We start from the raw sequence: 13,092 nt of genomic DNA on the forward strand, positions 1-13,092 counted from the left end.
CCGACCCGAGCGACCTCCCCTCCCGGCCTCCGGGGCGGAGCCCGCAACCCTAGGGCTATAATCAATTGGTTCAAAGCACTGCCACTCAAAAGCGTGAGCCAATAAAAAAGGCACGAGGAAGGACTGATCTCACAAGTTCACTGGGTAATAAAACTGTCACTCTTAAGTGAAAGCCAATAGAAGTCGAACCGGGTTGTCAGACTGGCAAGGCGGGGTCTCTGGAAAAGACGCTGAGGCTTCAGCTCACTCGGTTGATTCCAGTTGGCTTATTGGTTGCAGCAAACGTCAACCTGCCAATGGTGTAAGGAATCATTCCTTCAACACTGGATTGTCACTTAACATTAGTTAATTCCGTAAAAAATTCTCATTGGCTGATATAAATACCACTTCTCGACTCCAACCAATAGGGAAAAGAGAGCTGCAATCTTTTTCTAGTTTCTATTCAATTTCAGTATGCGGGCTACAGACTCCCTATTTCAGCCTCCCTCCTGCTAGGACACACGCTGCTTAGCATCCCAATCCTGACTGACAACCGTGTCATAAAATTCTTCCATCTTCCTGGCATTTGTTATCACTTTGTGATATCCTTTTTAAACAGAGGGCACAGTACTCAGGGAAACACACCGTACTAAGGTTCGGAGATTGTCACGCCTGAATTCTTAGGCTGTAGTGAAAACTTGTATTTTAGAAAACATCGCAGATCCCAGCTCTGGAAGAATGCCAATGCCAGTGAAAGGTTGAGGCGACACTTCTGCCTCATAGAAGGGCGTTCTCATCCTCTCGTGCGTGTGGATGTTACTGAGGATCGATGCCACAGTTCCATGAAGCTAAGCAAGTGTTTTATCAGTGACTACAACATTAGGGTTATTTTTACTTAATTTTCTTTCCCTCCTAAACCGATGGCTCAGTTATTAAGAGTACTTGCTGCCTTTGGAGCGGACTCAAGTTTGGTTCTTGGCACCTGTATGACAGCTTACACAACCCCCAGTGACTCCAGTCCCAGGTATCTGACACCCTCTTCTGGCCTCCACTAGGCTCAGACACAGACATGAGGCACATACCTACATGCAGGCAAGAACACCCATGTACATCTTTTTTTTTTTTTTTTGGATTATTTTGAGACCGGGTTTCTCCGTGTAGCCCTGGCTGTCCTGGAACTAACTCTGTAGACCAGGCTGGCCTCGAACTCAGAAATCTGCCTGCCTCTGCCTCCCAGAGTGCTGGGATTACAGGCGTGCACCACCACGCCCGGCTACAATTTTTTAAATATTCATAAAATAGGTTAAAGTTTTAAAAGATTTATTTTATTTTTGTGTGCACCAGATACATACCTGGGGCCCACAGAAGCCATGAGGCATCAGATCCCCAATAACTAGAATTCTGGGTGGTTGTGAGCCACAATGTGGGTGCTGCGAACCGACCCAGATCTTCTCCAAGAGCAACAACTGTTCTTAACCGCTGGGCTAGCTCTACAAGCCCAAACGTTTCTTTTACATGCGTGGTGTTTGGCCTTGCAAGTATGTTTTGTTCACCAGAGTCATGCAGGACCAAGAGAATCAAGAGGGCGTCAGATCCTTGCAGAACTGGAGGGACAGCTACAAGCTGCCATACGGGTGCTCAGAACTGAACCCACCTCCTCTGCAGGAGGAAACTGTGAACCTCGCCTCCATCCCCTTTAATTATGTGTGTTTATGTTGGGTGTGGTATAGGCACGTGAGATGAGAAGAGGCGTGGAATCCCTTGAAGAGGGAGTTAAGAGCAGTTGTCAGTCATCTGATTATGGGTGCTGAGAACCAAACTGTAGTCCTCTCTGACAGCAACCTCTAAACCACACCTCCAGGCCCCGTTTTTCCCCTCAGCTGTGCCTGTGGTGTGCATGTGGAGGTCAGAGCTGACATGCGGCCTTGCCACTTTTACTTTTCCAAACAAGCTCTCTCAGCCGAGCGCTGGTCAGCTCAGCAGGACTAGCTGCTGCCTAACCTTCCCAGCGCTGGAATTACCCGTGCTCGCCACCATACTTGAGTTTTTATGAGGGCCCTGGGGATCGAGGCCACCATCTCTCCAGGTGCCTCCCCTGCCCACTCCCACGCCATGCTGCTGCAGAAGCCAATATTCCAGTTGTTTCCACCTTTCTTCAACTTTACTACATCCTACATCCTTTTAATTGCCAAGTGCAGTTTGGAGAGCCACTCCCTGATGCAAGATGGAGGACACACTACTTTGCAGGCAGAACTAGAGGTTCTGGAAGTGCCCCTTTGGGGGGATGGTGGTGTTTACTTTTGACAGAGGTTCATTTCACAGAGCCTTGCCTCAAGGCTGTGTGGCTGAGGATGGTCTTGATACTTCTGCCTGTAACTCTTCAGCACCGAGATTGCAGGCAGGAGCCGCCATGGCGGTCAGGGGGGAAGGCAGAGCTTCTTTCGTGCCAGGGCCGCAGCCTCTGCCCTGTATTTGTCCCCTTTGGTAGGGCTGAGGCAGTCCGAGTAGCTTAGGATGATCTACACTTACCATGTATCCCAGGCTGCCCACAGCTCCCAATCCTCTTGCCCCAGTCTCTGGAATATAGGATTTCGGCCACACTGCCAGGCCAGGGCGGAACAATTAATCAGTAATGATTTGATGCCTCGGGGCACACATGCTTGAGTAGGAGCCCAGTGAGGAGGCAGCAGGGCCTTGTGCCCTGGGAAGCAGCTGACAGGAGGCGGTACAGGGATCACGCTGAAGCTGTGAAGTGAGAAGGTGGCAGAGGGAGGCCCTGATCTTTAAAATAACAAAGAGAACAATCGGGGCATAAAAGCCCATCCTGTTTTGCCTTATTGGCCAGAGGAATAAAATATGTGTGCAACTCAACGGGAAACTTAGGGAACTATAGGCAGCATCAACTGACAAGCCATTGTTTAAGGAACACGGCTTAGTCCTGGGTCCCAAATATGCAAGTTTATGGCTGGTAGGTTTGGTTTTGCAGACTTTATCAGAACTGCAAGAGCCTGGAAACCTGGAAACACACTAACTGTACACAGAAGGAGGTGGCGGAATAGTATGTAGAAACTGTAAAAAAACAAACAAACAAAACAAAACAAAACAAAAAAAACACACAAGTACAGGGTTGGGTATGTGACTCTCGGATCACTGCCTGTCTGGGATGCCCTGGGTTTCATCTCCAGCACCGGAACCAGGTGTGGTGCTGCACACCTATGATCCTAGCCACAGGCAGCAGTTGATGGGAAAGATTCCAGGTCATCCTCAAGAATCCAACTGCTGTCTGATGGGTGGTTCCTGCTTTAGACCCCAGACAGTACGATCAAGACCAACCGGGTCTATATCGAGATTTATAGACCAGCTGGAGCTAGTTAGAAACTGTCTCACGAAGAAAAGCAAATGGTGACAGAGCACAGTCGGGCATGCTTGGCCTTGGGTGTGATCCCTGTCACACGCCATGGTCTGCTGATTCCCATCTATTGCTAAGGAGAGTACAGAGTGCTATGCAGAGAGTTTAATTCCCAGCAAACAACGGTGGCTCACCACCATCTGTCATGGGATCCTAGGCCGCCCTCTGGTGTGTCTGAAGGCAGCGACAGTGTACTCATATACATAAAATAAAGACTAGAGCAGCAAGGCAAGCTGCCGCTCTCTGTTGGTGACCTTGGGCAAAGCTGCTTCCTCTACCCAGGTCAGCTAAGAACCTGACAACCAGGGAGGAGTGAGAGTGATATCTTCTAGGGTAGCGGGGAGAGCCCGCAGTGTGAGACTACATTCCAAAGCAGGACCACGCCCAGTGGTTCCCAGCTACCCCCCTCCCATGCTATGACTTCTTTCTGTTTGGTTTGCATTGAGAAAGGGTCTTACTCTGTGCCCCAGACTGGCTATGAAAAACAAGTTGGCCTTAAACCTGCAGCTAACCCCCAACTCTTGCCTTCCAGAGCTGGGATTAGAGGCTAGCTCCGGAGCCACCAGACTCAAACTCAAGTCCTCGGGCAACCTCCCCAGACCTTCCGGGCTCTGCCTCTCTTTGTCCTGGGATCACACACATACATCCAATTCTGGGCACACCTCCACTCCGGCTTACTTTTGACAGAGAACCGAGATGTCAGTTAGATATGTAGTTACAGTGAGGCTTGGGATGAGGAAGAAGACAGACAGACAGCCTCCCCAAGAAGATACAAGATCTTAGACGAAAACAAAAGGTAGTAACAAAATCTTTTGTAAAAAGGAATCCTTCAATATGTCCCACACCCCGGTGTCCTTCCCCAGCAACCAGCTCATGTAAGCGTGATTCCCACGGAGGCCAGCGCTTCAATGGCCCAGGCAGGACAGAGGCTGTGGTCACCATACATGGTGCGCATGAAGTTGCGGATGAAGTCAGGAAAACGCTGTTCTAGGATGCTGCTGCGCATGGCGCCCAGGAGCTGCAGCTGAAGGGCAGGGGTGAACGTCAGCTTGGGTGCCACAGTCCCAGGAGCACCTCCCAGCAGTCCCGGGAGCACCTCCAAGGCACCAGGCAGGCAGACAGTACCAACCACATCACAAGCCCAAGGCACAGGGCTACCTTGGAGGGTTCCACCCACACCACACCCACTAGATGAATACCGCCCACAGGACCTTATGGCGCAGACTCTACACCCCCAAAGGAGCCCCACTGTGCCTCAGACCCACACTTTCAAATAAAAAGGAGTCACACACGGGGCGGTAGTGGCGCACACCTGTAATCCCAGCACTCTGGGAGGCAGAGGCAGGCGGATTTCTGAGTTCGAGGCCAGCCTGGTCTACAGAGTGAGTCCCAGGATAGTCAGGGCTATATACAGAGAAACCCTGTCTCGAAAAAAACAAATCCAAAAAAAAAAAACCCAAAAAAAAAGAAAAAAGGAGTCACGCTGCCCCCCTACCATAGCTTTACCACCACCGTTCTCCCCACCCCAGAGCCCCAAGGTGCTGCCCCACACGTGTCCGGGTCACCTGATAGGCAATGTTGTGCACGGTCAGGTGGTGCAGAGCTGCAGGGTTGTCACTGTGCAGGAGGGCATGCAGGAAGGCTCGGCTGTGCCTGTGGGTGACACAGTTGGTGGCTGGCTGCACACTGCCCGAGCCCTCTCCCCTCTCCAGTCCCCAACTTCCAAGACCTACGTCTGGCAGGTGGGACAGGGACACTCGGGGTTTATGGGGCTAAAGTCCTTGGCATACTGCTTCTTCTTCAACTGAAGGTTCCCAGTGGGCACAAGGGCCGATCCAAAGCGCTGGGGACACGGAACGTCAAGGTCACAAGGGGTACAGGCTCCTAGCCCTTCCAGCCCCCTGCCCAGGACTCACCGCTGTCCGTGTGGGGTACACACAGTCGAACATGTCACATCCAAGAGCCACACAAACTACCAAGTCGGTGGCATAGCTGGGTGCCGCCGTGGGAGAGGGAGAAGCAGAGTCCACCTGAAGAAAGGGCTCCCTCCCTCCCAGGCCTCCCTCCATCTCCCTCCAGGGAGAGCCAAGCCATCTCTTTTGTCTGTTTCTATACTATTGCTGTGGTTCATATAGCCTAGGCTAGCCTTGTATTCCCTACATAGCTGAGGATGCCCCAGAACATTATTTACTCCAGGAAGTGGCTTATGTGAGCACTTCAATAGCTCACCAGCAATGCTGTACCCTTCTTCCCAGAAGAATCCATCAGGAGGGAACGGGGGCCCCGGGACCAGCTCCCCGCACCAGGCCTTCCTCCTCTGACCCAACATACCCAACCCCCATCAGGTATCGCGGCTTGTCCTTGGGCAGCATGGAGGTGCTCAACGCCACCATCTTCCAGAATTGCTCCTTGCTCTCTCCTCCACTCAGACCTCCGATGGCGAAGCCCGGCACATCTCTCTTCGTCATCTCTGAAAGGACAGATGGCCCCAGCTTAGGGAGAGTTAGGAGTTTGTGACATTATAAAAAGTTAAAATGGGCTACTGTCACAAGGCTCAGTCTTCTTTGGTACAATACAACATTGCACTAATTTTTCATAAAACAAGGCCCTGAGGCAGGCATTTAGATGCACGCCCTGGAATCCCAACAGCTCAGGAGGCTGAGGCTGGAGAATCAGGAACTCAAGGCCACCCAGAACTACATGACTGACTGGGTCATTAGTGTCCCACTGTGCAAGAAGCCCTGGGTCCCAGCTCAGCAACACATCATCCAACTGTGGTGATGCATGCCAATGATCTTAGCACTCAGGCGTGGAGGCAGGAGGATCATCCTCTACTACACAGGAAATTCCAGACCAGCCTGGGCTACCTGGAAGTCTGTCATAAGTCAATGTAGAATTTCAACAGACCTGTGAGAAGAGCCAACAGGAGGGCAGAGGCACTTGCTGCCAAGCCTGAAGATCTGAGTCACCCCCCAAAACCCACGTGGTGGAAGGAGAGAACTGACCCCCACACTCACACCGTCACAAGCACACACATATGCACACACACACTGGAAGGGAGGGAAAGAATGGGAGGGAAAAGAGGGAGAATGGGAGAAGACACACACACACACACACACACACACACACACAGAATGATAAAATTAGAAAACCACGATCCAACCCGGGATCGGTATCTGGCTCCATTTTCTAGACCTGCCCTGTGGCACGAGGCCTCGGGGCCTTTGTCTCCAGCGCCCACACCTTTGCTAGTTACCCCACGCCACAGCATCGTTCCATACCGGGACCAGCCCCACCCTGGCCAGTGCCTGACTCTACCTTCCAGGCAAGTGGTCCGAAGATCAGCATTCAGCCCACCCTGGATGATGGCAAAGAGGTGCTGCTTGTCCTGATGCTTATGAGCTGCGATGCATCTGTCCAGCCAGCGGACCGACCTGCAGGAGGGTCCCGGGTCACAGAACCTCGAGTGGCTCAGGAGAAGGGCGGGAGCCCACATCCTCCCCGGTACATACACCCACACACACCTGTGCATGGCCTCTTCCACTACAGGGCCTGTCACCGTGCTGCTCACCACATGGTCCAACTGCATGATGATGTCTGAGCCTGGAGACAGGGCGGGAGGGCGCTCTGGTGAGGAAAGGGGTACAGAGGACCCTCCCAGGGACCACCTCTGTGATACCCTAACACGGCTACACGGAAGCCAGGAGACTTCTCATTTTCTTTTGTACAAATAACCTCCTGGACCAGTGAGATAGACGAGCAGGTAAGCGTGCCTTCCTCCAGGCCCGACTCCCCAGGCCCCACATGGTGGAAGGAGGGTACCGATCCCTGCACACTGTCCTACGGACCCCAGGCTGTTCTCCAGCTCCCACTCCTCTGAAGTGCTGTGCCTCAGTGGCCACAGACTCCATCCCCAGACTGCATAATGTGGGTGTGCGTGCAGTGTCTCTGTCCCAGCATTCAGGAGGTGGAGGCAGAGGAATCAAAAGTCTAAGGTTGGGGGTTACTGGTTAAGAATGCTAATTGCTGTTGGGCGGTGGTGGCGCACGCCTGTAATCCCAGCACTTGGGAGGCAGAGGCAGGCGGATTTCTGAGTTTGAGGCCAGCCTAGTCTACGGAGTGAGTTCCACGACAGCCAGGGCTACAGAGAAACCCTGTCTCGAATAAAAAAAAAAATCCAAAAAAAAAAAAAAAAAGAAAGAGAGAAAGAAAGAAAGAAAGAAAGAAAGAAAAAAGAAATGCTAATTGCTTGTCCAGATAAATTGGCTCCACTCCCAGAACTCACGTCACAACTCACAACCATTATCAGAGACCTGGTATCCAATGACCTCCTCTGGCCTCCATGCCACATGTGGTACACAGATATACATGCAGGCAAAACACCTACACACAATAAATAACATCAAATAGCTAGACATGGTTGGTGTACACATTTAACCTGAAAAAAAAGGCAGGAGGAGCTCTGAGTTCAAGGCCAACCTAGCCTATGTAGCAAGATCTAGGGCATCCAAAGCTATATAGTGAGACTCAGTTGTTAGATTTCCAACTCAGGACCCCTACCCTAACCGTTAATATACAAGCAATTCTCAGGGACCTAGCAATTGCTAAAGTTATCACCTGCCTGACCAGGTGCACAAGGTATGTGCTGATAACAGGACACGCCAGCCAGCCACCCTAGCATGCTCTCTCTCTGCATTCCTTCTCTCTCTCTCTCTCTCTCTCTCTCTCTCTCTCTCTCTCTCTCTCTCTCTCTCTCTCTCTCTCTCTCTCTCTCTCCCTGTCAGAGAACATACCCCCACCCCCAAAGAGCTACCTTCCAATAAACCTGCTTTTATATTTTAAACTCAGCTTGAACTGGCTTATTTCATTGATGGAGAAAACCTATTAGCTGTTTCAAATCCAACAAAAAAATAAATACAATCTTTAAAAATGTATTTTTTAGAAAAATAGAATTCTAGGTCGCTCTTGGATCCTAGAGTTTGAGGGCAGTCGGTGCCATCTGAGACAAGAGGCACCAAGACAGAAGCACAACGGCCGACCCCTGCGTGTTCTACACGTCTGGCGTGTTCTACGGCAGGAGGGCACTCACCAGTACAAATAAAGCACAGCCACCCTTAGCATAAAAGGAAAAGCGCTCTGAAACCCCAAGAATGCACACAGTGAGAGGTTTGGGGACCTGAGGACAAGACAGCAGCAGAACTCTGGCTTGGAATGTGTGAGGACCGGGGTCACAGGCCCAGCTTAGATAGACAGAGAGAGACTTAGATAAATGGGTAGATAGATAAGACAAATAAGACAGACGGACAGACGGACAGATGGATGGATGGAAGCAAGGGCTAAAGGATGAACAGGTATACAGACTGTCCCAGTCTAAAGTCATACCATCCGACTTCCAATCAGACCATCTGGTGGCCATATACCTGTGAGAGACTGTCATGTGAGAGGCCCAGCCCTCAATGAGCAATACTATCTCTAGGCAAGAGATGTTGGACTAAATAAAGAAATGCTTTGGGCCGAGACTTGGGTTTTGTGGTTAAGAGCATTCCCTGTTCTTCCAGATGACCCAGACATGGTTCCCAGCACCTGGGGAAGTCAATACCGCCTATAACTTCCTGTCTAGAAAAGCTACTCTTTCTGGCCTCTTCAGACGCCCGCACTCAAATGTACTTACAAACACATAGCTTAAAATCATAAAGACAAATTTTACTGCAGTCACTGATAAGTGGATATTAATTAGCCCAGAAGCTCTGAATACTCAAGACACAATTAGCATATCAAATGATTCCCAAGAAGAAGGAAGGAGAGGGCCCTGGTCCTGGAAAGGCTTGATCCAGCATTGTAGGGGAGCACCAGGACAGAGAAAAGGGAGGGGGTGATTGGGGGAATGGGTGGGGAGAAGAGGGCTTATGGGACATATGGGGAGGGGGGAACCGGGAAAGGGGAAAGCATTTGGAATATAAACAAAGAATATAGAAAAAAAAAAAAGACGAACTTTACTAGAAACTAGCTAACTCAGCATGTGCCCGCAAGCAAGCCAGTGAGCAGCGTTCCTCCATGGCTTCTGCTCCAGGATCCATCAGCTTCCATCAACCATCAACTGTGACCCGGAAGTATAAGCCAAATAAACATCAACCCTTTCCTCCTCAAGCAGCTTAGGTTGGGCTGTTGTATCACAGTGACAGGAAGAATCCAGAACAGGATCAAAAGCAGGTCTAGTGAGAGGTGAGGACCAGGCTGAGTGACAGAGCTTCCTTCTTTCTCAAAAAACAAACAAAACAAAACAAAACAAAACAAAACAAAACAAAAGGCAGAGCCACCTGTGGCTGATTGCGCCTGTTACCCGAGCAGGAAATAAGAGTTGTGAGCTTCTGTGCACCCAGCACAGTACAGGGAGAGCGTCTATTTAGATCCAAGAAGTAGGCCCAGGGCTCAGGGTTCCAGTGGATTAGCGACTGGCTCAGTGGTTGACTGCCTGCCTAAAACCCCTCGATGAGGGGCTATATGTAAGATGGAACAAACCCTTTCTTCTCCATGTTGTTTTTGGTCATGATGTTATCACAGCAACCTTATCCAGCTATCAGAAGATATGGGGACCCAGGGCAGCTCCTGTCACACAGGCTGTCCTGGCTCCACTTACCATAACACCACAGGTTTTCGGATAAAGAAGGCTTTAGGATAAAGCCATGCCAGCACCTGAGACACCCTGGTTTCCATCCTACTTGTCAGTACAGAAGTGGGAAAGAGTTGGAGCTCATGTTCCAAGGCTCCGGCCCCATGTACAGTCTATACAACAAACTGTCCTGGACTGGAGATGCAGCTCAGTGACCAGAGTGCCCTGTATTATACAGAAAGCCATGGGTCTGATTCACAGCTCAGGGTAAAACTAGGCATGGTGGCATTTGGCTGTAATCCCACCACTCTGGAGGTGGAGGGAAGAGGGTCGGGGGTTCAAAGTCCACCTCAGTTAAAGCGGGAGTGAGGCCCAGGCCAGCACAGATTAACTACGTAGGTCTCTGATGGAAATAAGGGACCCTAAGTATGCCTATCTCATCTTGTTGCCACCAATATTTTATTAAATCCAATTTGTTACTAAGAACACTAACAACTGGGTGTGGTGGCACCTGTCTTTAGTGCCAGCACTCCAGAGGAGAGGCAAAAGCAAATATCTCCGTGTTTGCGGTTAGCCTGGTCCACCAGTCTACACAGAGAGTTCTAGACCTGCTGAAGCGACATAGTGAGACCCCCTCCAAAATAATAAATGATAAGTAATTAATAAAATGCATACACATAAAACAAACCAATAAATAAAAAAGAATGACTCTGTATCCAGTACTGTGCTTACACTACTGACATTAGCTCTCTTTTTCTGTCAGGAAATGGAGATGGCTTTTTTTTTAGGCCAAGCAGGCCTGGAAGTAGTAACAATTTTTCTGTTAGCTAGGCCGCTAGCACACAGTTTTGTTTTGGTTTTGGTTTTTTGTAATGTGTTTGTTTCGTTTTGTTGGCTGTGGTAGGGATCTAGTCCAGGATATTGGCAAAGCACTCTGAGGCGCATGCCCAACCCAGGACCCATTCTTTATCCTTATTTTCGCTAGGTGAAAGAGTCCAAATTCGAAGACGTCCCAAACCGTACGTGGCATTGAAGCCCCGTCTAAGCTGCAGACATCTTGAAGGGGCAGCGCGCCCTCTTACCCAGGGCATTCTGGATCTCCACAGACCTCTCTGGGCTCAAAAGTGTCTCCTCTCCATCGTAGGGCGAGCTGAAGCGGACGCCCTCCTCCGTCACCTCGGACAGGGAGAAGAGGGACACCATCTGGAAGCCGCCGCTATCCTGGGGAGACGCCGCAGCGAAGCTGTCAGGAGATCGAGACTGGGGTCCTCTTACCTCCACGCAGAGCCCGAGGGTGGCAACCCCAACTCACCGTCAGCAGATTGTGGGGCCAATTCATGAAGCCGTGAAGACCCCGGGCTTTCTGGATCAGCTCCGGACCCTGTGATGGAGACAATGCTAGGCGGTAGCCCGCAGCTCCACGGCCAGGTCTGGGGAGCCCAGCGAGGTGGGTGCTACTCCACGGACTTTTCCAGAGGCGCGTCCCGGCCAGGCGGCCCCCCTCGACGCCCACCCCCAGATCGAATCCACACACCGGCCTCAGCCCCAGATGGTAGGTGTTGCCCAAGCAGATGCGGCAGCCCAGGGTGTCCAGCTGCTCCGCGGTGATGCCCTTCATGGTGGCCTGCGTACCCACAGGCATGAACACAGGGGTGGCTACCGTTCCATGCGGCAGCCGCAGCTCACCCGCCCGAGCTCTGGAGCGACTGCACTCAGCGACCAGCCGCATGATTCGTGGAGCGGACTCGAACGAACCTGGGCAGCCTGCCGCCGCCATTTTCAGTCCCGGAACCACGTGGGCTGAGACCACAGTGCATGGCGCCATGTTGCCCTGAATCACGTGATCTGAGAAGCTTTCGGGAACCATAGCAACTGACGCCTACACCCTCCACACTCTTGTGTGAGCTACTTCAGTTCCCACTCCTGCCACTTTCCCTCTATAAGGCCCAGTGCCATGGTTCAGCGATTGAAGATACTCCGGCGCCAAGACGGATGACCTGAGCTTCAGGGACCTACAAGACAGCCATTCAAATTCGCATGAGCGGACATACAATAAATAAAAACACTCCAAGACATGTTTTTCTGCTGTATAAAATACAACAGACCAGCCGGGCAGCCCTTCCAGGAGCAGAGAAACTTCCTAAATAAAAGATTCCCGGTCAGGTGGTGGTGGCACACGCCTTTAATCCAGGCACTTGGGAGGCAGAGGCAGGCGAATTTCTGAGTTCAAGGCCAGCCTGGTCTACAGAGTGACTTCCAGGACAGCCAGGGCTATACAGAGAAATCCTGTCTCAAAAAAACAACACACACACACACAATCAAAATAGGGGCTAATGAGTAGGTCCCCAGAGGACATGGGATTCCTAGCACACACAGCCGCCTGTAACTCCAGTTCCAGGGGATCTGACATCCTCCTCTGACCAGGCAGGGAGATGGTAGTACACACATTTTCAGGCAAAATATTTACACAAAATAAATGTTTAAAAACGAACTTGCCTAGCATGTACAAGGCTCTGGATTGAGTCCTCTGCACACATACTCACATACACACAGAGCACAAAGATGGATGTATTTGTGTCTTCATACATGGAGTCCCTACACACTAGTCTCTGTCCTCTGTTCATTTATTAAGGGCCCAGCATGTAGTCAGGTGCTGTCATTTTTTTCTCAAAGGATTCCTTTCATTACACGAAGAAATCTAAAGCCCAGAAACATGACCCTCACCATTACTTTATTCAACGAGGTGTGTGTGTGTATGTATATGTGTATATATATACATATATATATGTATGTGTATATATACACACATATACATACACATATATATATCCATGTGTCTCCAGTGCCCTGAACAAAGATAAAGGTAGCCAAGTGATTTTCTGTCACTATAAACCTTATCTGTCATCTCTGCCAGCAGAGGGCACCATTGTCCCACAACATTCCCAGGAAGCAGCTATGCAGAATTTGCTCTCCTGGGCAGAGGTACTGGGTAGAGTCTGAGAGTCTGCTGTTGTGATAAAGGGCAAATGATACCAATTTCCAGAGGTTATAGGGGTGAGCTTAGGCAGAATGCCTCAAAACAGCAAGACTGAGG

The 13,092-nt window shown here is 50.6% G+C and overlaps 1 protein-coding gene across 1 annotated transcript; it reads right to left on the reverse strand.

Moving 5' to 3' along the window:
- Positions 1-4,180: 4,180 nt before the first annotated feature.
- On the reverse strand, positions 4,181-11,818 carry Qtrt1 (queuine tRNA-ribosyltransferase catalytic subunit 1). Its single transcript, XM_052188915.1, has 10 exons — positions 11,533-11,818; positions 11,311-11,379; positions 11,081-11,219; positions 6,913-6,991; positions 6,707-6,822; positions 5,720-5,858; positions 5,305-5,380; positions 5,122-5,231; positions 4,954-5,041; positions 4,181-4,412 (listed from the first exon to the last, which is right to left on the reverse strand). The coding sequence occupies exons 1-10, from the start codon at positions 11,773-11,775 to the stop codon at positions 4,260-4,262; spliced, it is 1,212 nt and encodes a 403-aa protein (XP_052044875.1). The 5' UTR covers positions 11,776-11,818; the 3' UTR covers positions 4,181-4,259.
- Between the last annotated feature and the right edge of the window lie 1,274 nt (positions 11,819-13,092).

This window comes from Apodemus sylvaticus, chromosome 7, assembly GCF_947179515.1.
Source record: "Apodemus sylvaticus chromosome 7, mApoSyl1.1, whole genome shotgun sequence".
Taxonomy (NCBI): Eukaryota; Metazoa; Chordata; class Mammalia; order Rodentia; family Muridae; genus Apodemus; species Apodemus sylvaticus.

Excerpts from the sequence above, each read along its gene's own strand:
- Qtrt1 (XM_052188915.1), bottom strand. The coding sequence starts at position 11,775 with ATGGCGGCGGCAGGCTGCCCAGGTTCGTTCGAGTCCGCTCCACGAATC. Across the intron at positions 11,380-11,532 it reads ACCATCTGGGGCTGAGGCCG|GGTCCGGAGCTGATCCAGAA; the intron begins GTGTGTGGATTC and ends TCTCCATCACAG. Across the intron at positions 5,232-5,304 it reads TGTACCCCACACGGACAGCG|CGCTTTGGATCGGCCCTTGT; the intron begins GTGAGTCCTGGG and ends CCGTGTCCCCAG.